Source organism: Pseudorasbora parva, chromosome 10, assembly GCF_024679245.1.
Source record: "Pseudorasbora parva isolate DD20220531a chromosome 10, ASM2467924v1, whole genome shotgun sequence".
NCBI lineage: Eukaryota > Metazoa > Chordata > Actinopteri > Cypriniformes > Gobionidae > Pseudorasbora > Pseudorasbora parva.
In genome coordinates, this window is record NC_090181.1 from 28751265 (window position 1) to 28777628 (window position 26364).

The 26364-nt window shown below is 40.0% G+C and overlaps 1 protein-coding gene across 3 annotated transcripts in view; it reads left to right on the top strand.

The window, feature by feature from the left end:
* Positions 1–26364, top strand: part of tdp1 (tyrosyl-DNA phosphodiesterase 1) — a 54127-nt gene that overhangs the window by 8068 nt on the left and 19695 nt on the right. For all 3 annotated transcript variants that reach the window (XR_010908084.1, XM_067455766.1, XM_067455765.1), the window contains exons 8-14: positions 2713–2883; positions 3718–3796; positions 5298–5483; positions 6850–6898; positions 7005–7071; positions 7660–7767; positions 16551–16653. Coding sequence is in view for 2 of the 3 variants with exons in the window: in XM_067455766.1 (XP_067311867.1) it covers positions 2713–2883; positions 3718–3796; positions 5298–5483; positions 6850–6898; positions 7005–7071; positions 7660–7767; positions 16551–16653 (763 nt within the window). In the remaining variant the exon portion in view is untranslated. The remainder of the gene's footprint in view (positions 1–2712; positions 2884–3717; positions 3797–5297; positions 5484–6849; positions 6899–7004; positions 7072–7659; positions 7768–16550; positions 16654–26364) is intronic.

Here is a 26364-nt window from a genome sequence, read left to right on the forward strand (position 1 = left end):
AAAAATAAAAGCTGGAAAACTAAAGTGTAGCCACAAGAGAAAATGACTGGCAGATGAGAACAGTGGAGAAAATGGCACACTTTCTAAATATGAAAGAATCACTTCTGTGGTTATAATTTCATTCTACAATTAACAGAAAATCAAAATTGACACGGTTGACTTTCTTAATATGTGTTTTGGTATTCTTGTAAACAATAGTCACATTTAATTAATAAAAAAATGCATCCTTCCTTGCTGAATTAACTTGCTGACCCCAGACTTTTAAATGGTAGTGTAAAAGGGTGTGTCAATTCCCATGATGTTATGGCCTATTAACGAAAACATAAATTTGCTGCTTATAGCGACACCTATCAGAATGATCTTTTTATGTTTGTGCCCGACTAATGAGGCTGTGATTAGAGGGCTACATTGGGATAGGGAGCTATCGGGAGCGATTTGAAAGATGAAAGTTCAACAGAGCGTGCTATCTTGCATGCTTTTACTTGTCAATTTGATGTGTAATATTTTAGTATTATTTATTTTTATTATGTCAGTTAGCTACATAAACGCATGTGATATCTGTGAGATTTCCTGTTTAAAATTTGTATTTAATTTGTTTTATATAAAACATTTTTATTTTTTAAGTGATTCAATTAAATATTGTGTCTTGTCAGGTTACTAGAGTTTAAAGGGTTAGTTCACCCCAAAATGAAATTGATGTCATTAATGACTCACCCTAATGTTGTTCCACACCCGTAAGACCTCCGTTCATCTTCAGAACACAGTTTAAGATATTTTATATTTAGTCCGAGAGTGTATCTAAGTGTAGGCACACTATACTGTCCATTTCCAGATAGGGAATAAAAAAATCATCAGAGTAGTCCATATGTGACATCAGTTGGTTAATTAGAATCTCTTGAAGCATCGAAAATACATTTTGGTCCAAAAATAACAAAAAACTATGACTTTATTCAGCATCATCTTCTCTTCCGTGTTTGTGTTCAATCCTCAAATAAAGATTCAAACGGTTAAGAATCAGTAAATCGATCAATGATTCGGATCACCAATGTCACGTGATTTCAGCAGTTTGGCAGTTTGACACGCGATCCGAATCATTGAACGATTCACTGATTGATAACCGTTTGAATCTTTATTTGAGGATTGAACACTAACAAGGATGAGAAGACAATGCTGAATAAAGTCGTAGTTTTTATTAGTACATCCGCCTCCAGCCGCTCGTTTTTTTCCGGAAAGACTCGGTACAGCCTATATTTCTTTTATAAATATGATAAAACTAAAGACTTTTCGGAGATATGAAGGATGCAATACTACTCTATAGGTACTCCAGATTGACATGAAATTGACTGAAACTGAGTGTTTCACACCCCCTTTAAGTGCAGTCAAACGCACATCCTTGCAAAGTATACTTTTTACAGGCATCCGCCTCATGCACAGTTTTGAGCGATCTCTCGCCACAAGTTGCAACCCATGTAAATACAGCTAAAAAAAAAAATGTGCGCTTTGGGTCAGGTTAGCCCTAATGTTTGTACATTTATCACAATCTCTTCAAGCTGTGACAGAATGTGGGCAGGAGTGGATATAAATACGGAACACAAGTTTGTGGGAGCAGGGATAATGGTCAAAAATTGGTGAAAGCGGGATTAAGAAAAATTGGGATTATGGTTGAGATATCTGATTTTCCTAATGAATATTGCAAAGCTTCTAAACAGCAACAGTACTTTTCATAGCTCAGTTGTTTGAATTGGCTGGGTAAATGCTAGATGCAGTTGTAGAATGCACTCTATGTTCTGTGCATATATTAGTATATATCCCAACCTATCTCCATCAGCTTCAAACTGCGGCAAAGCACAGTGAATATCATTACAGAGCTGACATCTGTCTTATCCCAGGTATCCCTGGATCCAATATTCTGATTATTATTCACACAGACGGAGGTCTCTTCCTCTCAAATCTCTTCTGATGTTTATTGCAGTGGCTCCAATATGAAGCCATATTGATTTGTTCTCCTAATGTCTCATGGGAATATGCTATAACCAGTCTGTCAAGACAAGTCCCCAGACTTCTCCAATCATAAGATATATTACTACTTTTTCTGTGTGTTCACTTTTAGAATGCAGAAGCCTTAAAACTACGAAAGGTTCTCCATTAAACTTAAGTACAAAAATATGTCAATGAGCAACAATGTATTAAGAAACTGAACTGGTGCATCAATGGATTCACTGCAATGAGCCTTGGTAAAGTTAGAGTCCATATTTTATATGGTCAAATGAAAACGCATATGTCATTTTTCACAACCCATTTTTCTTTATCTTTTTGTTAACCAGAATTATTTATGGACCGTATTGTCTGATTCCAAAACAAATGACTGTTCACAATCGCAATTCACAATGAGCTGATTCTTTTAGAGAATAGATCCTACTGAACTGAATCTGTCAGAGCGATTACTTAACATCTGACTCACTCACTTGAGGTCTTTATCAACATGAAGCAAGTTTTGTGCATTTTGAGTTTTTCTTTGTTGTAATGGCCCCTTTTTACTTTGAACGGCACGTTATTTGTCTAGCTTATGACACAAGCAAACCATAAATGACATAGCTTAGTCACCACCACAGGATCTGACAATCTTCTGCATTGACTTTTGAACATTTTAATGATTCACGCCCTTTCATTAGATATTGGTTAGTAAATATGCTGCATGTATCTCTATGACAGGATGTGGATGAGTCCTCTCTACCCCAGGTTACCGGAGGGAAGTCCGGGAACAGCAGGGGAGTCTCCCACCAACTTCAAAAGAGACCTGCTGGATTACCTGGAAGCATACCGGGCACCAGAGCTTGCAGAGTGGATTGATCGCATCAAACAGCATGATCTGTCCGAAACAAGGTGAGAAACTTGACTTAAAAAGAGCCATATTTTAATTAGAAAGATGGGCTGATATCCGACTTGCATAGCCAGACCTTGAAGAGCTGACTGATTGCAAAAGGTATCCACAATGCTTGGTCAGATAGCCACCATTCATTTAGAAACATGTAAGGCCGCCAGACAAAGTTTTTTACACGCCATTTATTCCATCTGAAATGGACTCTTATGTTCACCAAGGCTGCATGTATTTAAATAAGAAAATAGTCAAAATGGTAATTGTATGATATATTTTTTAAATCTTTTTTATTTCTATATAAGGATTCTTGAATGTATAGAAATTTCAAAAGAACATAATTTATTTGAAATGAAATTGTATTTGCCACAATGTAAAAATATTTATTTTCAGTTTTCATTAGATCTCCATCTGCAAAATAACTCCTGAATAAAATTATTACATTATTTTTTTTTTTTAATTCTACTGACCCTGAACTTTTGAACAGTATAGTGTACAAAATTAAAACACCAAAAAGATAGTGTAATGTGTGTAGACTTCATCAGAATATCTGTCCATCCAAATGTAATTGATGTTTCATAGACTTGACACAGAAAACAATTATACAATTCTGATCATGATTATCTTGTTTCTTTGTTTTTTGAAGTCACAGCATATCTGTCAAAGTTTGTTTCCACTAATTTGACATGGTTAATATTAAGTGGTTGTGAAAACAAATCCCACCTGCCACATAATTTAAATGTTGAAATAACATCTGAATTATATAATTAAAACAAATATTAAGTACAATACAAATATTAGTTTTAATGCACATAACAGCTTATGTATGTTGTCTATTATAGAGTATATCTAATTGGTTCAACTCCAGGAAGATACCAAGGACCTGCAATGGAGAAGTGGGGCCATCTACGATTACGAAAAGTAATGCTTTTGTGTGATTACACATTTTTGTGTCAGATTTTTTCCCCCTCAAAAGGCATTAGTTCCTCTCTGCCCTATTCATAAGAATGATTGATGTTCATGAAAAAACATACGCCTACAGGATACCTTTTGAGATGCTCTCTCAATTCTTTCATTGAGGGAATTCAGATAGCAAGCAGAGCAAGGTGTTGGATTGGTCTTGGCAAGACTTGGCAAATTGAGCTGGGGGAAATCCATATCTATATTTCATCTGAAATGAAGTCACACTGAACTCTGTTCATTTTGTAAATGGTGCTTTGATATGAATGACTGACTCACACAGCGCAGACACTTAAAGGGCTACTTCAGCGATTAGCATATGGCTTTCTATCAGTAGAAACCCTGGAGTATATTTGAATGATCATGCCTCATATCCCCCTGAGATGAGAGATTTATGCATTGTATTTCTGGAAAAATTACTCAGATGACCCAAATATCGTCAATTTGCATCACCGGAGCAATTTTTGGCCAGAGGCTAAAAACTACAGCCAGCAGAGGGAGTTATTTCCGCGTGTTTTCAACCCGCACATGGCGATGGGAGATCGCACTCACAGCTCAGCTTGCAGGCATTAATGTAAACGGTGCGGCCGGCGGAGCAAAGTGAGTGTTTCAACTTCTAAAATTAATTTCTATGAAAGTTAAGCTTCCAAACGCATGAACTGAAAATGCACCAGACTGAACATGCGCTGTGAATGTATATGCCATGAGTGCGGACGCGTTTACCTCAGCTCTCTTCACGAGAGCTCATTCAGCTCATGCATCACCATGAATGTAATCTGACTCCTGCAGCGTTTGTGCCGTAACACTCCCTCAGCAGCGTAATCACATTATATTGAACAGACACGTTCAGTTTTCAGTTGTAGTCTCTGTTCTCTAACTGAACTGATTTTGTGAAAAAGAACACGGTGGGGAAAGTGATCCAGTCACAGTGATTCAGTAGCGGTGGCTTTGGGAGTGGCCTCATAGGGCAGCGAAGCATTCTGGAAATTGTTGTCTTTCATCCCCATGAGACAAAAAATACATTTTCTGTCTTATCTCAGTCTAGAAAGCACCAAATTCAAAAATAATTTCACATTTCTACTACATTAATGACCCAGTTTAAATACAGATCTTCCCAGCGCTGAAGTACCCCTTTAACACCTTCATAGGACTCAACTGGAGGTCCTTGAACCAAATTTAGGTCACACAGCTGTTTTGAAAAGATTGCTGACAGTGCTAATGCACATAATGACATGCAACTGACCATATAATCATGCATATTAAAGGGGAGTTAGAATAAATAGGCTTGTCAGCTTTTAAAAGGGAGGGGGGAGTGTTTCCAATGTCTTCTGTTGTGGACGTCAAAGAGCATGTGTCCAATTTTTGTGCTAATTCATCTGTCACTTGATTAAAGCTAGCCAAATTAGACAGATGCAAATATTGACATAGTTTGACATGCACTAATTGTTTTTGTTTCTCTCAGTTGCTCAGCGAGCATACACATCCTATGCAGAACGTAGAGCGATGGCACGTGCTTGGCCAGTTCTCCAGTATCGGCTCCATGGGTCTTGATAAGACTAAATGGTTGGCAGCTGAGTTCCAGCGCACTCTGACTACGCTGGGGAAGGCAGGGAAATCATTAGCCAGTCCAGAAACACAGATGCTCCTGGTGAGTGTTTCGAACAGCCCCCGCAGACCGGGCTGAAACAGTGAGACGATCTGCCCGTATCACTGCCGTACCCTCTCTGGATTGTGAACAACGTGGCCAGATGGATATTACAATAAACATAGTTGCATTTTCTCCTGCCAGCTTGCTTATCTATCAGGATAAATGAGCCCTCAATTGTGTTTCCATTTTAATTAGGTAAGAATCAAGGAGGGACACCAGAGTGCACGTGCGTCTGTCTTTTTCAGCATTTTCCTGAACACACAGGCAACTGTGTATAATTCTTCTGAGCTATTAAATTTGACGACATCCCGTGTGTTTAATTAGCAATTAGTATTCATAGCATGTTCTCATTTGCTATACTTCAGTTCCAGTTTTACAAAAAGGGAAATCTTTTCATGTCTCTCTTGGCACGAGATGTTAGAAATAATAGTTACAAGAAGAATTCTCATCCATCCTTTTATTTGCATAACAATATCTGCTCAGATGCATGAGACAGAAATCAATCTTCTGTTTCTCTGTCTATTGTTAAATGTCAGTTGAAAAGTCAAAGCACCTTACGAAGAGTCTTCAGCACAGAGAGAGACGGCAGATAGTACCATTAGGCCTTCAATGGCACAATGTCATCTAAAAAGACCTAAGGCTCTTATAATTATTGGCTTCAGAAACTCTGTGGAACTACTGGGGTGATTCAGTTCTGTTACTGTTAAGGAGGCATGAAATTATTCAGAAATGCTGCTAAATGTAGACATAAAATACACGTGCGCACAAAGCTACTCTTCTATTGAGATCAGATCTGTATTTAATGACTAATGACCTTTAGTGTTTTATAGGTCAAGAGGGATGGATGGATGGACATAAATGGATAGATAGATCGTTAAAAAGTTTGGGGATCATAAGATTTAGAAGTCTCATGCTCACCAAGCCTTCATTTATTTGATTAAAAATACAGTAATAAATTATTACAACTTATAATAACTGCTTTCTAATTCAATGTTTTAAATTGAATTTATTCCAATCTTCAGTGTCACATGAACCTTCACAAATCATTCTTAAATGATTTGCTAAATAATTCTTACTATTATCAATATTGAAAACAGTTCAATGCTGCTTAATATTTTGGTGGAAACTATGATCAAAAAGTTCAAAAGAACAGCAATTTACAACAGAAATAGATTTTGGGAAACTTTTTTTTTTTACTGTCACTTTTGATCAATCTTGATAGATAATCTATCCTTGCTGAATAAAAAAAAATCTTGAATGCAAATTTAGTTTTGATAAATAGATTGATCAATCAATAAATAAGTTGAATTAGGTTAAATTGAATTGCATAAAAAATGTATTTAGTCGTTAAAACTGTCATTTCTAGGTTTACCCATCTGTGGAAAATGTGAGAACCAGTTTGGAGGGGTATCCAGGTATCATTTGTTCTTTTATTGTTTTGAAAAGAAAAAAAAAATGAAATTCTCAACCCTCCACACAGTCATACGACAACTGACTTTTCTTGTTCTTGTATCCCTGCAGCTGGGGGATCTTTACCTTACAGCATACAGACGGCACAAAAACAGCTCTGGCTTCACTCGTACTTCCAGTAAGTTATCCTTCCTCTTTGAAAAAAAGAAACACATTTTGACAATATACTCATACATTTTCAGCTTAAAATTACCCTTTTTAAATGTTACCATAAATATTCTCCTGAAAAGTCTCCTCAGAAACGCTCTAGACCTCGTGATCTAAACAGCTGCCTTTTCCCAAGAGTTGTCTGACCCTTAAATTCCTCCTTAGAAATTTCAATTGGGTTGTTATACTATCTCTCCCACCATTTTAACACATTGTCACCATAAAAATAAGCTATTTTACTTGTGGCCTCAATTTTGCTAAGTGATCAGAGATGGGCCGATTTAGATTCAATCTCAGTCCCCCTCTGGAGTACACACTCAATACTTCCACTCAGTATATTTAAATGAGTCCATGTAGACTTCTGTATTCATGCCTGAATGCTGACAGCAATCAGTCTCCTCTCCGTCTGCACAGTATTAAAACATCATCTCTCTGCACCTGCAAATGGTGTTGAATGCTTTTTTAGGTGTTCTTGCACTTAGGAAAGATATAACAGCAGGTTTTTCTCCCTTTTACTTCTCTTCCTCCCTTACTTTTTCTATATCTTTTCCCTAAATAGTGGTTGGCAGGCTGATGTTACTGGTAGGAGCAATGCCATGCCCCACATTAAGACCTACATGAGGGTTTCACCGGACTTCACACAGCTGGCCTGGTTCCTTGTCACAAGGTTAGAATTATCAAGTATCTTGCACTGTAAATCCATTTAGCAATTGTCTGTTTGACTGTCTAAACCAGGGGTCCCCAATCTCGGTCCTGGAGGGCCACTGTCCTACAGAGTTTAGCTCCAACCCTATTGCAATCATTATTATGGCTTAACAAATCTAGCATATTGGATATGTACAAAACGTACTCGGTTACTTTCGTAACCTCGGTTCCCTGAGAGAGAGGAACGAGTATTACGTATGGGAAAAACTCCTTTTCTCGAGAATGTGAAGCAAAACTTTTAATAAAGGTATCTATGTAAAGCGCAGTGAGCTGCACGGCCATAGCCCAGCGCGAGGAGCGCTCTGATTGGCCGGGCTGCGGCAACTGCAGGAACCTATGGTGAGGCGGCTGAGAGGAACGAACCAATGGGGGGCGTTCCAGAAGCCCGCCGAAAAAGGTGCTTATATTTGCATACAGGAGGCTATATAAGACCCTAATTCGCCATAGGTGTCAGGTTTTAAGATCGACTGAAGCGATACCTGAGAAGCATAAACACGGCACGGAACGTAATACTCGTTCCTCTCTCTCAGGGAACCGAGGTTACGAAAGTAACCGAGTACGTTCCCTTTCGAGAGAGGTTCCTCGTATTACGTATGGGAACACAATGTAAAGCGCCGTGTGTGCTGACTGACCCAGTATACCCAAAGCACATGTTATAAACCCCCGAGACACCGACAGAGGCGGCTTATAAGGGGAATGAAGAACCGGAAGAGTCGGTTCGTTTGAACAGCTGATCGGACATAGTCGGATCTTATGATGAATGAATAGTGCTTAAGGACTAATGTGTACAGGCCAAAATGTAAGGCAATCTGTTTGCCAGGGTCAAGATAGAGCCTAGATGGAGAGAAGCCCTGCTTGTAGAGCTGGAACCTCCAACTTGTAGAATCTGATAAAAGTGGACGGAGAGGCCCAGCCTGCCGCCGCACAGATATCTTCCAAGAAATGTCACACGACCAAGCCCAAGATGAGGCCATGCCTCTAGAGGAGTGGGCTTAAATGCCTGTAGGACAGGTTAGGTCCTGGACCTATATGCTAGTGGGACTGCATCCACTATCCAGTGTGAGAGACTGTTTCATGACAGCACAAACTTTAGTGCGGCCACCGAAGCAATGAAGAGCTGATCCGACTGCCTGAAGGGGGCGGAGCGCTCTAGATACAATCTCAATGCTCTGACTGGGCAGAATAGGTTTGCGTCTTATTCTCTCTGAGACGCGGGTTAAGCAGTGCAAAGACCTGCATACTGAAGGGGTTGATAGCACTTTCAGCATAAAACCATGCCTCGGTTCGAGCACAACCTTGAAGTTGCTGGACCCAAACTCAAGACAGGAAGGGCTCACGGAGAGTGCAGGTAAGCCACCCACTCGGTTAACCGAGGCCACAGCCAGCAGAAAAACGGTTTTGAGTGATATGTGCTTCAAGCTCGTGTTCTGAAGTGGTTAGGAGGGGGAACCCTTCACGGCCTCCAAAACCATGGCGAGGTCCCAAATTGGGACCGAGGTAGGGGCAAGGCGGGCTGAATCTCCTGGCCCCTTTAAGAAAACACACAATAAGATCACTTTTCCCTAGTGAATGTGCCGCGATCGGAGCGTGGCTAGCTGCTATGGCGGAGACACACACCCCGAGTATGGAGGGGGGACGACCCGCATCCATTAGCTCTTGGAGAAAGCGAGCGGTTCCGCCAGTTCGCATGAGTGTGCGTCGATGTTTCGCGTAGCACATTGGTTAGAAAACCACTGACCACTTCAAAGCAGAGCTGCCAGATAGCAGGGGCTCTAGCTTCCGAAATAGTGTTCATAACTTGTCAGAGAGGTTCCCGGATACCGTTGATGGGCCATACGTGGAGGGCCCACAGCTCGGGATTGGGATGCCAGACCTTCCCTTTCATTGGCAGAATAGGCATGGGGCTGTGTCTGACAGCTGAAACAGTATGGAGAACCATGTACGGTTCTTCCAAAGTGGGGCTATTAAAAAGCACAGGCTGCAGCTGGATCGCGATCGGAGGGAACATATAGAGGGAGTCTGGGCCAACATGGGCCAGGGCATCCCTGCGTTTGCAGAAAAAATATTGGGCAGCGTGTGCTGTGCGAGCTGAATTGTTTGCGGGTAAAGGGACCATCCCCCTGGGGACATGGGTCCTCTGGATAACATGTCCAGACCCTGATTCAGAATACCTGGCACGTAAGCCGCCCTTAGGGAGCTCAGATTGTGCTCTGCCCATAAAAGGAGATGCTTAGCCATGCACGGTTCTTATGCCGTAAGTCTTGAGTCTATGACAATGACTGTACTGATAAGCCTGCCCCTCGAAGGCGAATCTCAAGAATGGCCTGTAGTGGGGGTGGGGGGTTATCGTAACGTGAAGTATGCGTTTTTCAGATCTATTGAGAAAACCCAATCCCCGGGGCGAATGTGCGCGAGGATTTGTTTCACCGTCAGCACCTTGAAACGAGCGTGTCATAAGTGCTTTGTTCAGATGCCTGGAAAATGGGCCTGAGACCGCCACCCATTTTCGGCATGAGGAATTAGCGACAGTAAAAACCTGACTCGCTAGCGTCGGGTGTACTGTTTTCGCCGCTCTCTCCTTTAACAGTCTCAATGCCTCAGCGAGAAGCACGTGACTGACACTGCTTCTTACAGAGGGCTCGACCACGGCTTGAATCGCGGGGTCTGCGAGCAAAACTGTAGCGAGAACCTCGTTTTATATGTTCAACACCCAATATTATATACCAGGAATGGCCTGCCAGGCCTGGGCTCGTAAAGCCAGGGGTTGAATTAGATTCGGGGGCTGGCCGCTTAGTAATAGGGGCCTGTTAGCCGGGTTGCTTGTGCTGTAACACTGCTTGTAACACTGTGGGGATAGTGTTAGTTTTGGCGGTGCAGGCTTTGCAGTGGGCGCACGCCTCACATTTATATTGTGTGTGCGAGAGTGAACTTTGTGAAAAGTGCTTGGGTGCAGGAGTGCAGACTGTAAAGTGGGCACATTTCCTACATAGAAAGCTCTTTTGTGTGTAGTGTAAACAATGTGCAGTGGCGCACAACCTACGTAGAATACCCACGGTGCAAACCAGTGAGCAAATCCACAGGGGTAAACGCACACAGCATAGTGTGCAGACGAGCGTGTTTAACACAGGCTAGTTGACTGCAATATTTCATCTCCAGTCACTTAACTTAAGGGAACTGGGAGAATGTAAGGAAGTGCGGGTGGTATGTGAGCCATTCCACAATGCCGTTATGCTCTAGTCTAGACTGAAAGCGCGCATGCAGACAAGCGTGTTTGACCACAGGCTAGTTGACTGCAATAAGGCTAGTTGACTTTATATGGTGTAATCCGGCCGCGGCGGGATTTATTTGTGATTTTGTGAGGCTGAATTAACAGCGCTTATGTAGGGGTGCACACTGTGTAGTGGACACTTTGTCTACAGTGTAAAAACCTTTCCAGCCGCCTGAATAAAGGGGACTGGAAGTGATAGAGTGAAAAAAGGGCTTAGCTTGGCAGCCATTTTCCGACGCCCTTATGCTCTGACAGTGAGCGCGTGCTATGACGTAAGCCGCGCTCTAGTCAGCAACGCGCTGTGGAAGGGGCGCGCGCTATCATGACAAGGCAGCCATTACAACTTCCTTGGCAGTAAGCGCGCGCTGCAGCGACATTGTTCTTGACATACCCAACAGCCCGAGCTCGCTCGTCTGACTTACTCTAGTATTCTCTGTCCGCAGCGCTTCAGCACGGCGGCGGTAGAATGAGCACGGCGAGAGCTTCGGCTCGAGTTTGTTTATTCACTCTAGTATTCTCTGTCCGCGGCGATAGAGCGACAGGACGAGAGAATTGGAAGCGTGAGGTAAAACTCTGTCCGCGGCGCTTCTAGCACGGCGAGAGCTTCGGCTCGAGTTTGTTTATTCACTCTAGTATTCTCTGTCCGCGGCGATAGAGCGACAGGACGAGAGAATTGGAAGCGTGAGGTAAAACTCTGTCCGCGGCGCTTCTAGCACGGCGAGAGCTTCGGCTCGAGTTTGTTTATTCACTCTAGTATTCTCTGTCCGCGGCGATAGAGCGACAGGACGAGAGAATTGGAAGCGTGAGGTAAAACTCTGTCCGCGGCGCTTCTAGCACGGCGAGAGCTTCGGCTCGAGTTTGTTTATTCACTCTAGTATTCTCTGTCCGCGGCGATAGAGCGACAGGACGAGAGAATTGGAAGCGTGAGGTAAAACTCTGTCCGCGGCGCTTCTAGCACGGCGAGAGCTTCGGCTCGAATTTGTTTATTCACTCTAGTATTCTCTGTCCGCGGCGATAGAGCGACAGGACGAGAGAATTGGAAGCGTGAGGTAAAACTCTGTCCGCGGCGCTTCTAGCACGGCGAGAGCTTCGGCTCGAGTTTGTTTATTCACTCTAGTATTCTCTGTCCGCGGCGATAGAGCGACAGGACGAGAGAATTGGAAGCGTGAGGTAAAACTCTGTCCGCGGCACTTCTAGCACGGCGAGAGCTTCGGCTCGAGTTTGTTTATTCACTCTAGTATTCTCTGTCCGCGGCGATAGAGCGACAGGACGAGAGAATTGGAAGCGTGAGGTAAAACTCTGTCCGCGGCGCTTCTAGCACGGCGAGAGCTTCGGCTCGAGTTTGTTTATTCACTCTAGTATTCTCTGTCCGCGGCGATAGAGCGACAGGACGAGAGAATTGGAAGCGTGAGGTAAAACTCTGTCCGCGGCGCTTCTAGCACGGCGAGAGCTTCGGCTTGAGTTTGTTTATTCACTCTAGTATTCTCTGTCCGCGGCGATAGAGCGACAGGACGAGAGAATTGGAAGCGTGAGGTAAAACTCTGTCCGCGGCGCTTCTAGCACGACGAGAGCTTCGGCTCGAGTTTGTTTATTCACTCTAGTATTCTCTGTCCGCGGCGATAGAGCGACAGGACGAGAGAATTGGAAGCGTGAGGTAAAACTCTGTCCGCGGCGCTTCTAGCACGGCGAGAGCTTCGGCTCGAGTTTGTTTATTCACTCTAGTATTCTCTGTCCGCGGCGATATCGCGACTGAACTAGAGAAGAGGAAGATTGAGGAAAAACTCCATCTGTCCGCGGCGCCTCCTCAGCGCGACGGTATAGTGACGAGAGCTTCGGCTCGAGTTCGCCTATTCACTCTAGTATTCTCTGTCCGCGGCTGTAGCGCGACGGAATGAGAGAAGAGTGGGAACAACTCTGTGGCAGCGGCGGAAGAAGAGCCGCGGCGGCGGCAGAGTGAAGAGAGCTTCGGCTTGAGTGTGCTCATGTCCTCTAACATTCTCTCTTTCCGCGGCGCTATTCAGCGCGACGGGACGAGAGCAGAGGGAGAGTGAGAAGAGCTCCGTCTTTCCGCGGCGCTTAACGACGCGGCGGAACGAGAGAGTCCTCGAGTAGAACAAGCCTGTAAGCTCTAGAAGTGGCGTTGCAGCGGCAACACACACACACAAACACATATAACACTCAACATAGACACAGTTTAAAGGATATATAACGCCGGATGGCGTAGCTGGAACGGCAGAGAAGGCGGAGAGGGAGTCCGTCGTCCTCAGCTGCAGGTTCCGCTGGTGCCTTTTCAACGGCGGTGCTTCTTCCGGAGACCAGCGAAGGTATCGCTGAAGGAGATAAAATCTGACACCTATGGCGAATTAGGGTCTTATATAGCCTCCTGTATGCAAATATAAGCACCTTTTTCGGCGGGCTTCTGGAACGCCCCCCATTGGTTCGTTCCTCTCAGCCGCCTCACCATAGGTTCCTGCAGTTGCCGCAGCCCGGCCAATCAGAGCGCTCCTCGCGCTGGGCTATGGCCGTGCAGCTCACTGCGCTTTACATAGATACCTTTATTAAAAGTTTTGCTTCACATTCTCGAGAAAAGGAGTTTTTCCCATACGTAATACGAGGAACCTCTCTCGAAAGGGAACTATTTTTTTCAAACTATATGTACAAAGTATTGTTCAAACTACTACATAGTGCAACTTTTAAAAAAAAAACACTTGGCCAGTGTTATATATTTTGTTCAGATGAGTTCCTACAATATCCCAAATGTTTCTAACTATTTGAAAATTGTGAAAAAAATTGCTATTTTAACCAAGGAAACCGGGACGTCTGAGGGAGTCGCCTGTCAATTGCATCATATCTGCGTTACCCTCGGTTTCCACAGAAACACTTTCAGTGTGCAACAAGTGTCACAGCAGCCGCTCATGAACGCTCAGAGTAACGTCATAACATCCTTTTAAACACACTTAAATGTATCTGCTATGATAAACAGAGCTGCATTACCTCATAAGCACTATTCGCACGGGATTAGTATTATCTAGGGACCATTGTGATTTAGAAATGACTCCCCCCACATCTGAGTTTTGTGTGGCGCATTCGCACAGGATAATTAAAGCCTGTGATTTTACTCGAATTTACTGACTTCTCCCGGATATGATGTCAAGACTTCGTTATAGATAGCTGTATGAAATCATAAACAGGCATCGATATCGTTTTGGTTCTTTTACAGTAGCCTAATAAATAAATATAATTTCATTCAGTTAGCGAACAGACGCCATGAACTGAGCTCAGACCAGCGGCAGGAGTCAGATTTTATTTATCACGAGTGAGAAGACAATATACGGTGGAAGATTCAGTTTCAAAACTAAATGTAAAAGCACCTATTTAAACAAGCTTGTCATTGTACTGTACTGTTCTGTTATGTTTTTCATTAAGAACAGTATTGATGTTAATATTAAACACACCATTCAATCAGATTACTCCCAAATTGATACTCATTCTAAAGTGAAAGTATAATCCGTGCGGGCGCGGCTGCACGGGAATTCGTAACGGTGCGCATTATGAATGCAGACTTTATTCTTCGTGAAAGATAAAGATAGAAATGCTCACAGGATGAAAAAAAGCTTGCAAAAATTATATACGATCCACCTAATCCTGGCCAAATCACAGAGATGTCGATTCGCACGGGACTACTATTATCACAAGACCTCGGTGTTCGGCGAAATATGGTAGGTAATTTGCGGGGGAATTTTTACTCACAAATTACAGACATGGCCGATTCACACGGGATTAAGATCACAGACATTCTCTGCAATTATTACAAATCACCAGAGGTCCCCAGATAATACTAGTCTCGTGCGAATGGGGCTATACTCATGATTCTTTTCCACCAGCTGTGAAGTGAAAACCACATGTCCCAAGATTCTTCGCTGAAACTTGGCGTCATCAAACTATGCCTTTGTTTTGAAGAGGTGCCCTCTAGCGGACGGAAAAATTACATAGTACAGCTTTAAATAAATAGGCAGTATAATCCATATCACTTCAAATCCTGTTCAACATCATGTTGTTCCATTGAGTTTTTTGTTGTTGTTGCCTTTTTGTTATTTCAAGCAGCTTTAGCTATATGAAATATCAATTGTTTATTCTGTCAGTCATCACCAAATTGCACATCCATGCTAAATCAGAGAGCAGTCTAGAAGGAAAATGAAATACACATTTTTAGACATAATTGCATCAGCACTGAAATCAGTTTACGTGGACAGTACTCACTCGGTATTGTCGATGCTGATACAGTATATGTGATTGCGTTAATCTTTTAAAACAAACCAAAAACATGTCTTTACTGTCTTGAATATGACATGTTAGTGCTGAGCCGGATGAAATTTGCATAATTTTTGCTCTTTTGTTCTTCAGAGAGATGCTTGTAGCTTTCAAAATAATGCTCTTGGCAGGAGGTGGCTTGTTTTTCTCTGATCCCTGGCAGATTTGTGTCTTCTGTGCTACATTGATAGTGTTCTGCTTAAAGAAGTCCCTTGGGCCCCGTAAACGTATATTTACTCAACATATGCCTGATATTTTAGTTTGTTTATTTTAGATTATGCCATCCAATTTCAGTGGCTGTTTCTTAGCTGCAGAATCATAACCGCTCTCCTTTTTCTTCAGTCTGGGAGGCTGTATGTTCATTAGTTAGCGCCATGGACTCTGAACCATTAACGAGTTTCCTTGAACAGCTCACGCTTTTACAGATCATCAAAGCCCTTTAGTGCAATCGGTCATTTGAAGTGGTAAAGACTTGTCTTGGTGGTGAAGTGGAGTGGACGAGTGCCAGGTGGGTTATAAAATGCAGTGACGTGGCAAAAGAACACTCTTCTCTTTGATTATCTTTTAAATTAGATCCAGAAATAGCATGTGAAGTTCAGCCTTTGAAAGATTGTATTTTGGCTATTTTGTCCTAGAAGACCAATAATTGAAGAGAGATTTGTTTTTTTTTAAATCCATATTTGAAGAAGATACATTTCTTTTAAACCAGCAAGCACATATTCATATCTGTTAACATGATGTCCCTGTGGCTGTTGCATTGAAGCCCACGATTTACATCTCAAGCCAGCATGAATGGCCACTGTTCCTGCGGTATTTCTTAAAGCTCTAGATTTAATCGTGGTTAAATGCACATTGAGATTGAGGGGGATTGTGAGCTGTGTCTCCAGGTCAGTCATGTCGGGTCCAGCAATGAGTTATTCACAGTCTTTTTTATGAAGTTTGACGCCTACTGTGGATGCGAAGCCTTCAGGCCTAGCCTGTCATTCTTGAACTTTTAAGTCCAAAGTTCATTAATTATTCAGTAACTGCAATATAAAAAGAGTCGCTCAACAATATCCTTTAGCTTTTAAATGTTTAATGCTAACACTTCTAGTTTAGGTGACATTTACATGATATGCATGACTTTGAAACACGGGTGAAACTTTGTCTGCTGTTATCTTCCACAGTGCCAATTTATCAAAAGCTGCCTGGGGTGCCCTGGAGAAGAACGGCACTCAGATGATGGTTCGCTCCTATGAACTAGGAGTCCTCTACCTGCCTTCAGCCTTTGTGAGTATTGTGAATCAAGTAGTACTTGACAATTGAGATCTTCATACTGTTCCATTGTTTCGGTTTAAGACCTGATCATAGCCTGTTCAAAAACCTGCACATTTCTGGCCTGCTGTTAAATTCAATTAATCTGATTATAGCTGCATTTTCTCTAGTTGGTCGAATATGGTAACCTAGAAATCTCCAAGCATTGAATTGGAGTTAAGCTTTTCTTTGAGAAAAGAACAAAGAACGGCACTGAAATCATTCTTTAGAAGGGTAGATGTTTGGAGTTTTGCCGAATGGAAACAGTTAAGGTTTAATTATCAACTAGCTCTGGTTGATTGTAGCGCTGTCCAATTGCGTGCAGAAAGAATTTAAAAGACAACCGTTTATTACGCCTCTCAGATTGAGCCCTGTCAATGGTGAGTTCCCAGACCCAACATCTTGATGTGGGTCGGGCTTGTCAGGCTATGAAGATGGTCATTTGCTGGTACAAGTTAGTTTAGGTGATTGATCAGTTGGACTATCAGCTAGTGGGGCCAAAGTTGGTCCATTAGAGCATCTCAATCAGCCTTGTTAAGCTGGTGACCATAGGCCTAATTTGCGGGTGGGATGGGTGTGACATGTCCCCACCACATTTTTGTAAATTCAATTCAAAATAAAAATTCGTGGGGAAATAAGGGAAGGGAACTATGTTAACTTTAACCAGAATGAGCTATCTTCTAGTCATGTTGCAAAATATTCACTACTGGTGGTCGAGTCAACCACTTTTTTCACACACAACCACCAAATTTTTTCAAGCAGGGTGTTCGTTTAATAGAGAAATTATGATCTCCATTAAAACCCTCAAGAGAGTGAACTCCATTAATGCTCAACGGAAACAATAAGAAAACTGTACAGTCTCTGAACATACTTCTAAATGACTGTGTACTGTAGATAATGTCTTGGAGTACATCTCTCATTTATCCATATGTAGAGAGAGAGCTTTTGTGTAGTGCTCACATACTCGCAGGGTAATTTGTCCTTGTTGTCTGGGTAGGTCTTAGAATTACTTCAAAAGTTGCCTAGCAACAGTAAGGTTCAGTTCTCTTGCTGTGGAAAAAGGGGGGGGGGGGGACATGAGTTTGAAAGAGGATAGCAAAAGGTTGTGTTCTCTTATTCAAAAGGGATGTGTTGTGTCTTTCTTTTTTTTATGTGGCCTGAAACCTCTTTGTTTTAGTTGAGCAGTTTTATGAGGAACAGTTTTATGCATCCTAAGTTTTATGGCATGGTTAGTTTTGCTATAGGTCTTTTTTGAGTAACTTACAAACATTAAGTAATTTTTGTTACATTATAACGGACTGATAAATAGCTATTTTTTTTAGGTTAATATGTTTTTCTTAGCATGTTTTTAGGACATTATATTTGCATTTAATACACAACCTTACTTGGCTGCTTGCTTAAGTTACCAATTAGGCTGCATGTTGACTATTGAAGTTATTTTTTACAACTCTAGAGGTCATGCTTCATAATTTTCAATTTTTTTGTTTGCAATTGCCACAGTACAGTGCTTTAAATAAAGTAATCTTGTTTAAGAAAATCTGAGATTAGACTGTTTAAGATATTTGAACCGCGTTTCGTTTTTTTTCTTGACAAAACACCTTTGACATCAAGTACATTTGTCATGCTGTGTTGACATAGATCTATCAGAACCAGTGATTATGAGTGAGCCAAACTTGCCCTTGTCCTTGTTTAGCATCAACCAAACTAGTAGGGTTAACAAAGTATGTTCCTGAAGTATGCATGCAATTGATGAGTCATGCTGTCCTAAATTCAAGATTTCATCTTTTTGTTGATTTCTGTCATTGTATATTGCTACATTAATATAGTTCCTCCAAGCAGTCAAGGCCATTACAGAAATTTTGAAGGAAATGAATGCTCAGGTTAACTGAACTAACTTAAGAGTTTCAAGAAAAAGTATGTGAACCGCTTGCAGAATCTGTGAAAATTGAATAATTTTGACTATATAAGAGGGATCATACAAAATGCATGTTAGTTTTATTTAGTACTGTCCTGAATAAGATATTTTACATAAGTGTTTACATATAGTCCACAAGACAAAAAAAATCCTGAATTTATAAAAATTAACCGTTCAAAAGTTTATGAACCATTGAATCTCAGTACTGTGTGTTGGTTCCTGTATGATCCATGTTTTGTTTTTTGTTTGTTTGTTTTTTTGTGTTTTTTGTCCTGAGCAGTTAAACTGCCCAATTGTCTTGAGAAAAATTCTCCAGAATCTGCACAATATTCAGTTTTCCAGCATATTTTTCATATTTGAACCCTGTCCAGCAATGACTGTTTTTTATGATCCATCTTTTCACACTGAGGACAATTGAGGGACTTTTTTTCCAACAGTTTGTAAAAGCAAGCAACAAAAAAAAAAATCTATCAAATAAATTTTATTTATATATATATATATATATATATATATATATATATATATATATATATATATATATATATATGACACATTTTTGTTTTGTGTTTGCTTTTTCAAACTGTTGGATAAAAACAACAACCCCTTATTAATATTCCAGGTTAAGCACTGATCCCATTGGAAATGTAGCTACTCTTTGTCATCCTCTTGAACCACAATTAGCTACTTGTTTTTTTTAAGTGCAAACAAAAGCAGCTGAGGTTAAACTGAACAGCTGGATTCAATAGACAGCTAGAAGATACTAGTGAAAAGCATAAATGGAAGCAAGCAGTGCTTTAAGTGTTGCCGGTACTCTAATTGGCCACAGGAAATATAGAATCAGGCAATTAATTAATTGCATACATCATGTCTTCTGCGCTTTTATAAGCTGTTGAACTGAACGGACTAATTATCTGCACAATATGACTAGGGCTGTAGCGATACACTAATCTCCCGATACGATACACGATATTCAGCCAACGATATGATTTGGTATAATTTGTATAATTACAAAGTATTATAGTGACCCTAATGTGTTAATATGTGCCAGGAGTTATGAATATGAAAATCGGTGTCGGTACCTTTTGATTGTAACATGCGGATCATTTGTTCCCATTCATAAAAAAACTACTCTGTGGAATCAAGACAAAACAACATCCCTCAGGGCTTTTTGTTTCAATGTCTGCAGATGTGGAGAAATATTGACAGATTATCATATATTTGAGTCAAATTTCTATACAGAGAACTATTATTTATTCAATCTTTATCCAAAATTCATAGATGTATCATTAAAAGCGATGTATACTGTGATGTGCTGTGTTTTCAATTCATACTGGCAGCCTGAGGGCGCCAATGACCTGTGTTAGTGCACGTTCAGTCCATATATGGAACTAATGAAGAAGTGACAAACCACGTGACATTGAACTCCCTCACATAAAAGCTGTGTCTCATTTCATTAAATTTTGAAGACTGCGTCTGACACATCCTGTGTAGGATGCAGTATACGGAGTGTCCTCAATCAGAATTAAACGAGATGTCCTTTGTAGGACACACAGGCAGGAAGTATCACATTGAATTTTTTTAAAATGAGAAGGCCTTATGACGTATGCAGCCTTCAAATGCGACCTCCGGAGGACGCATCCTTTCAAAATGAGACACAGCTAAAGAAACCGCTTCCAGAGATCATTTGAAGACAATAAACACACAATTGCAACAATATATGGTTTGTCTGTGTTTTTTATGCCATGTTTGGCGTTTTCATAATAGATTAGGCCTATAATGCAATGCTATTTAACATAACTTTTATCATTGTGTATTTTCTGTCAGATCTTTTGACCCGAAGTCACATGAGATCAAAGAAGGTTATGTAAAACACTCGACTTATGAAGTAAGTTTGGAATAAAACATGATTTTAACCCTATTGGGTAAACACTGCGGATTTGAATGGGAGTTAGAATGTACTCCAGGGTTTACTGATACAAAGTGATACAAAATATGCTAAATGCTGAAGCAAGGGCGTTTCTAGGATTTTCATTTTAAGGGGGCTCAGCCCCCTGTGAGGGTAGGCCTGTAGAAAAAAATGGTAACAATATTAGTTTAGGGTCCAAATTGCGCAATTATCTATAGCTTACAAACATGCATACCCCTAAGATATTGACTGTTTATCATTACTTATAAAGCAAATATTAATACCTTACTGCATGGCCATACTGTACATGCATTAATTATACCCAATAATGTAGGCAGGTTTCTAATCACCAAGATCCCAAATGTTAGGGGGGTTTGGGGGCATGGTCCCCCGAGAAAATTTTGATTTCTATGATCTACATATGTGCATTTTAGGATGTTCTGAAGGCCAGAAAATTAGATAACAATAGCTTGAAAACCATGTCACTGGGCAGTAGATTATTTGTCCATTTGATATATATTTGAAATATCTCCACATCTCTCTTTTTCTCTGTTTTTATCTTGCCCTGTCTCTTCATAACGCTGAGCTTTGACTGATATTTTGTTCCGTTTTTGTCAGTGAATAAAGTAAACATATGGTTTACATATTAACATACTGATATTTATATGTTTCATGAATAATTTTCTTATAGACACGTTAATTTACTGTTTATTAAAGTTTTAAGTTTATTAAATTCACAATATGAACACATTCATTAGGCTACTAGCCTAATCTTATGCCCAATACAGGCTGAAAAAAGCTGAGTTTTTTTTAATTTACTGAATGTTACAAATAGAATTATATTAATTTACAATATATACACATTCATTATTAATCTTATGCCTAATCTGATGAAAATGGCTTTGTTCATGTATGTCTTGTTCGTTAGGCCTACATTATGAATCATTATAAAAATTAGACACAAGTTTATTCATATGCCTAAATATTTTTTTCTTTTGATTAACATTTCTGACTTAAAGCAGCAGCTGTCAAACATGAATGTTTAGTTTAGCTGCTTACATTTATCTTACTTGTCGTCGCGTTGCGCTGCTAAAATTTGCGCTCAGCCTCAGCAGTTTCTGTGTGACCATAAAGCCCGCCTTCTCTGATTTGATTGGTTTTATCAAATATTTTAACATTGACCAGCGGTGACAGACCAATGACGCTCATTTACACACACACACGCACACACCTCTGCTTCTGACGTGCGCTGCGCTCTGCTCAGAGCTGCTGTGGATTTGAGAGACAGACTAAAAAACGGGACGAAGCCGAAGCCTGCCGCCAGTTTCATATGTTTTAAAGGTTAATCACATGTTTTAAAGGTTAATCACATATTTTTTAGAGGGGCTGAGGCATAAGTTTAGGGGTGAAGCCCCCCTAAAAAGGGCCTGGCGATGCCCATGTGCTGAAGTAACCCTTTAATTTTGCATGAGTGGTGAATATTTGAATTATTGACTAAACAATTTTTTTTTTTTTCCTATGTGAAAAAATGTCTTCCGCTTATAATGACAGATATTAGAAAAAAACTGGCTTTCAGATATTCCAAGAGGTGACAGGACATTAAAAACGTTTTAGTATAAGAAATTAAGTAAAGTTAGTTTGACTTTCCATGTCACTTTGTGAACAAGTGATTGTTAATTAGGCAATTACTGGAAGTAAGTAGTGAGAAATGTGATGTCTTTTTTAGTGCTACAACAATTAAGAATGTTTAGACTCTGTCAGTATGTCTGATTGAGAAGAAATACAGATAAATCACTCAATTATTAACACCCTCCTGTTACTTCACTGCGCATTGACTTCACTGTCTCTGCTCAAGACACATTTATCATTTACACAAGCACAGTTTATCACTGTTATTTGTGACAGCTGAGATTCAACTAGAAGTTTAAAGGTTATAAAGTGTTTAGCTCAAAATCCTGCATATTAAAGACTTTTTGATTAAATAATTTGGGGGGGGGGGGGGGGGTTGTATTTAGTAATTTTCTCCTAAATAAAATTGTCTTTATGTATGACTTTTCGTTTTAAAGTGTATTGCAGTTTAATTTGAGGCATTACGTTTCGTTTATATATATATATATATATATATATATATATATATATATATATATATATATATATATATATATATATATATATATATATATATATTCTCAGTGTTGTTTCTCCTCGTTTGTCCTCATTTTTCTTTAGTTTGGCCTTAAAGGTGTTATGAAATAGCTTTTTTTTTTTTTTTTTTTAATGTATACTGTTGTCTGAGGTCAACTAATGATGTATGTGTGTTTTTTACATTTTAAAACATCATAACTAATAAGTAATAGGCTATTTTCTACACTGGTTTTGAGGCTCTCTCCTGAACGCTGGGTTTTGATAGGCGTGCAACATTGGAGACTTGGAAATAAAAACCCATGGCTAGGATTGGATAAGATTTGCATATTTAATGAGCTTCAGCTCCTGTCATATCTATGCCCCTATCAGTTCAGTTCACATGAGGGAGGGGTCGTTTTGAAAGCACCAACCGGAATTATTCAAGTACGTCTTTATCAAACAAACACAATGATTTATTTCTCATCCACCTGCGTTTGATTGGACTATTATTTTTGTATTACATAGCCCGCACGAACGTTCAATATACCCGCGAACCGAGCACGCACGCACACACACACACACACATGCACGCATGCCCATTTAAATGTCTAGTCAAGAGAGAGAGAGTGTCACAGAACAAGAAATGAATATTTTACGAGATTCATCGGCCTGCCGACGGGCTTACGTTTTGGTAGCCCATCTGGAAAACATACAGCACTGGGACGTTGCTTTGCGAGCCCTGGCCCTTACATTTCTGAGTCCAGCATGCTAAAGGTATGCTCTGTTAGACACGTACACAAGCAAAACAATCTATAACAATGCAATACTATTACATATAAAAACACTTTTACTCACATAAGTGTGTTGCACCATTGTAGTGTAACAGGTAATCCCAAGCCTCCATTGCTTATTCTAAAATGTCACTTTAGAACTAGTACCAAAGGAATGCTGAGTCACTTCATTGAAGCTTATTGTATTATGTAGTGTAGAGTATTATGAGAGAATGACCGACACATAATGAATAAGTAATAGGCTATTTTATAAGTAATTAGTTTTTGGCGGGCACGTGGAGCTCAGTCTCAGAAAGCGGCTAAACAAATAGTCAAATAGACAGTGTTAATATGCAAGTTGAATATTTGAGGTCTAAGTAACTACATTTTTGCCTAAAAACTCTTAAAACTACATTCCGTAAAACAAGAAAAGTATTACCAGTATTTGTTAAATTATAGATGGATTTGCTCGTCTGCCTTACACTCACTGTAAAAAATGCTACAAGCGGAGTGGTTCAAAGGGTGAAATGGCTCCCTTGGTGCTATTGGTAGAATATCACATGCCTGGAAAAGAGACTTAGCTAATCAGATCCGAAAACCAGAACAAATTGTTGTTTAATATAATGTCATATAATATAAAAAGCTTAGATTGATTAGCTTACTCCTCGTTGAATTTAAAAAAAAAAACATTCAGGCCTTAGTACTATTATGCAATTAATTATATAAGCAAGCAGAGGCTGTGCATCAATAAGTCATGCCTGAAGGACGTTGTTAGGCATGATGCAAAACAAGTTTTATAAAACAGTTACCACACAATACAAATATTAAAGCCCCAAAAAATATCCATCAATGCAACTTTCATTAAGTAAAATCACTAAAAGCCTTCCTTCCAAAATGTTATATTTCAGAGCAATGCAATAATCAGTCATCAATGAAGTTAAAGAGCAGCTTTATTTCAAAAACAACTTGTTTAATACTTCTATTTTTCAATAACATTGGGGCCACAAGAGAAATATTAATAAAATACATTGAGACAGTCATATACCGTTATTAGCATACGTTGATGTAGATACATTTTTTTTTGAGAGAAAATGCTCTGTTAATGTGGCATCAGATTCTGAAAGCTCTGCCAGTTTGTACTTTCACTTTCTGTAGTAAAAATTTTGACTAGCACTGGGTCCAAAATGAAGTACTGTCTGATAAGGTACTACATTTCAATTTACTACCTGATCAATTAAAAAAGTATGATCTATATTGTATGAATATGCGTAGTATGAATGAAATTCGGACGTTTTACATCTGCCATGTTGTTACTGTCACATGACCTACCAGCATCAGTTAAAGGGATAGTTCACCCAAAAATTAAAATTGTCATAATTTACTCATGTTCCAAACATGTATGAATTTCTTTAATCTGCTGAACACAAAGGAAGATATTTTGAAAAATGTTTGTAACAAAGCAGATAGAAAAACCATTCACTACCATAGTAGTATTTTTTCCCCTACTATGGCAGTGAATGGTTGTTCTATCTGCTTGGTTACAAACTTTCTTCCAAATATCTTCTTTTGTGTTCAGCAGAAGAAAGAAACTCATACATGTTTCGAACAACATGAGGGTGAGTAAATTATGACAAAATTAAACATTTTGGGTGAACTATCCCTTTAAAGGGTTAGTTCACTCAAAAATTAAAATTCTGTCAATAATTACTTACCCTAATGTCGTTTGACACCCGTAAGACCTCCGTTCATCTTCGGAACACAGTTTAAGATATTTTATATTTAGACTGAGAGCTTTCTGTTCCTCCATTGAATGTATGTACAGCAGTGGCGGCTACTGGTCTGTCAGAGAGGGGAAGCTCATTTTCGGCCAATTGTCTTATTTATTTAAAAGTAAATTCTGCCCTACGTTTCTTTTCAAGAAAATGGTCCTTTACCCTGTGAATGAATGAACGATCAAAAAAAAAATATTAAACTCTGTAAAACTGAAAAAAGGAATGTGGTGTATAATTGTGTGAAATGTATGATGAAAATCAAGCAATTTCGCCAAGCAATTATCAAAGAAATAGGTTGCAGCAGTTTTTATTTCGACTGAACTTGAGAAATCCGCGATGGGACTGAGAGCGAATAGCTTCAGTGATTCCTTATAGTACAGAATCGCTGTCAGTCAAAAGGAGATGCAGACCCTCCAATCATCAGGCAGAAGCTCTGCGTCCGGGCCAGCCCACTCCCCATTCACTCCCAGAGACGCTGAGCGTCCGTGGGCGGGACATAATCGCAGCGTTTATCCAATGACCGTCTAGTTTCGAAGCGCTGAAAAAAAACGTTCAAAGCAGCCCCATTGAAGTCAATGGACGCTGGGCTTCAATAGGGAAATGCACTGTGACGCTGCGGGAATGTATGAGAAGGAAATCGAGTCAGCCGACCTGCTATATGTAACTGATTCTGAACAAATTCGTCTTTGAGATGAACGTTTTCTAACGCATTTTTAGTCAATACAATGTTAATATAATAGTACATATTTGACCATTAATTTTGTGACATTATAAGGGAAGCCGAGCTTCCCTTGCAGTCTTAAAGAAATCGCCACTGATGTACAGTATACTGTCCATGTCCAGAAAGGGAATAAAAACATCATCAAAGTACTAAGTAGTCCATATGTGACATCAGCTGGTTAGTTAGAATCTCTTGAAGCATTGAAAATACATTTTTGTCCAAAAATAACAAAAACTATGCCTTTATTCAGCATTGTCTTCCGTGTTTGTTTTCAAACCTCAAACAAAGATTTCAATGGTTATTAATCAGCGTATTGATTCATTGATCTGAATTCTGAATCAATTCTTCACTTGATCAAGTCACACAATTCCAGCTCATGTGGGGAAGACTGTTTGTGTGTTCGCTTTATTTCACTGAGGAATTGTTTTTAAACTATATTGCATCCGACAGGAGTGGTGCAACACACTTATGTGAGTAAA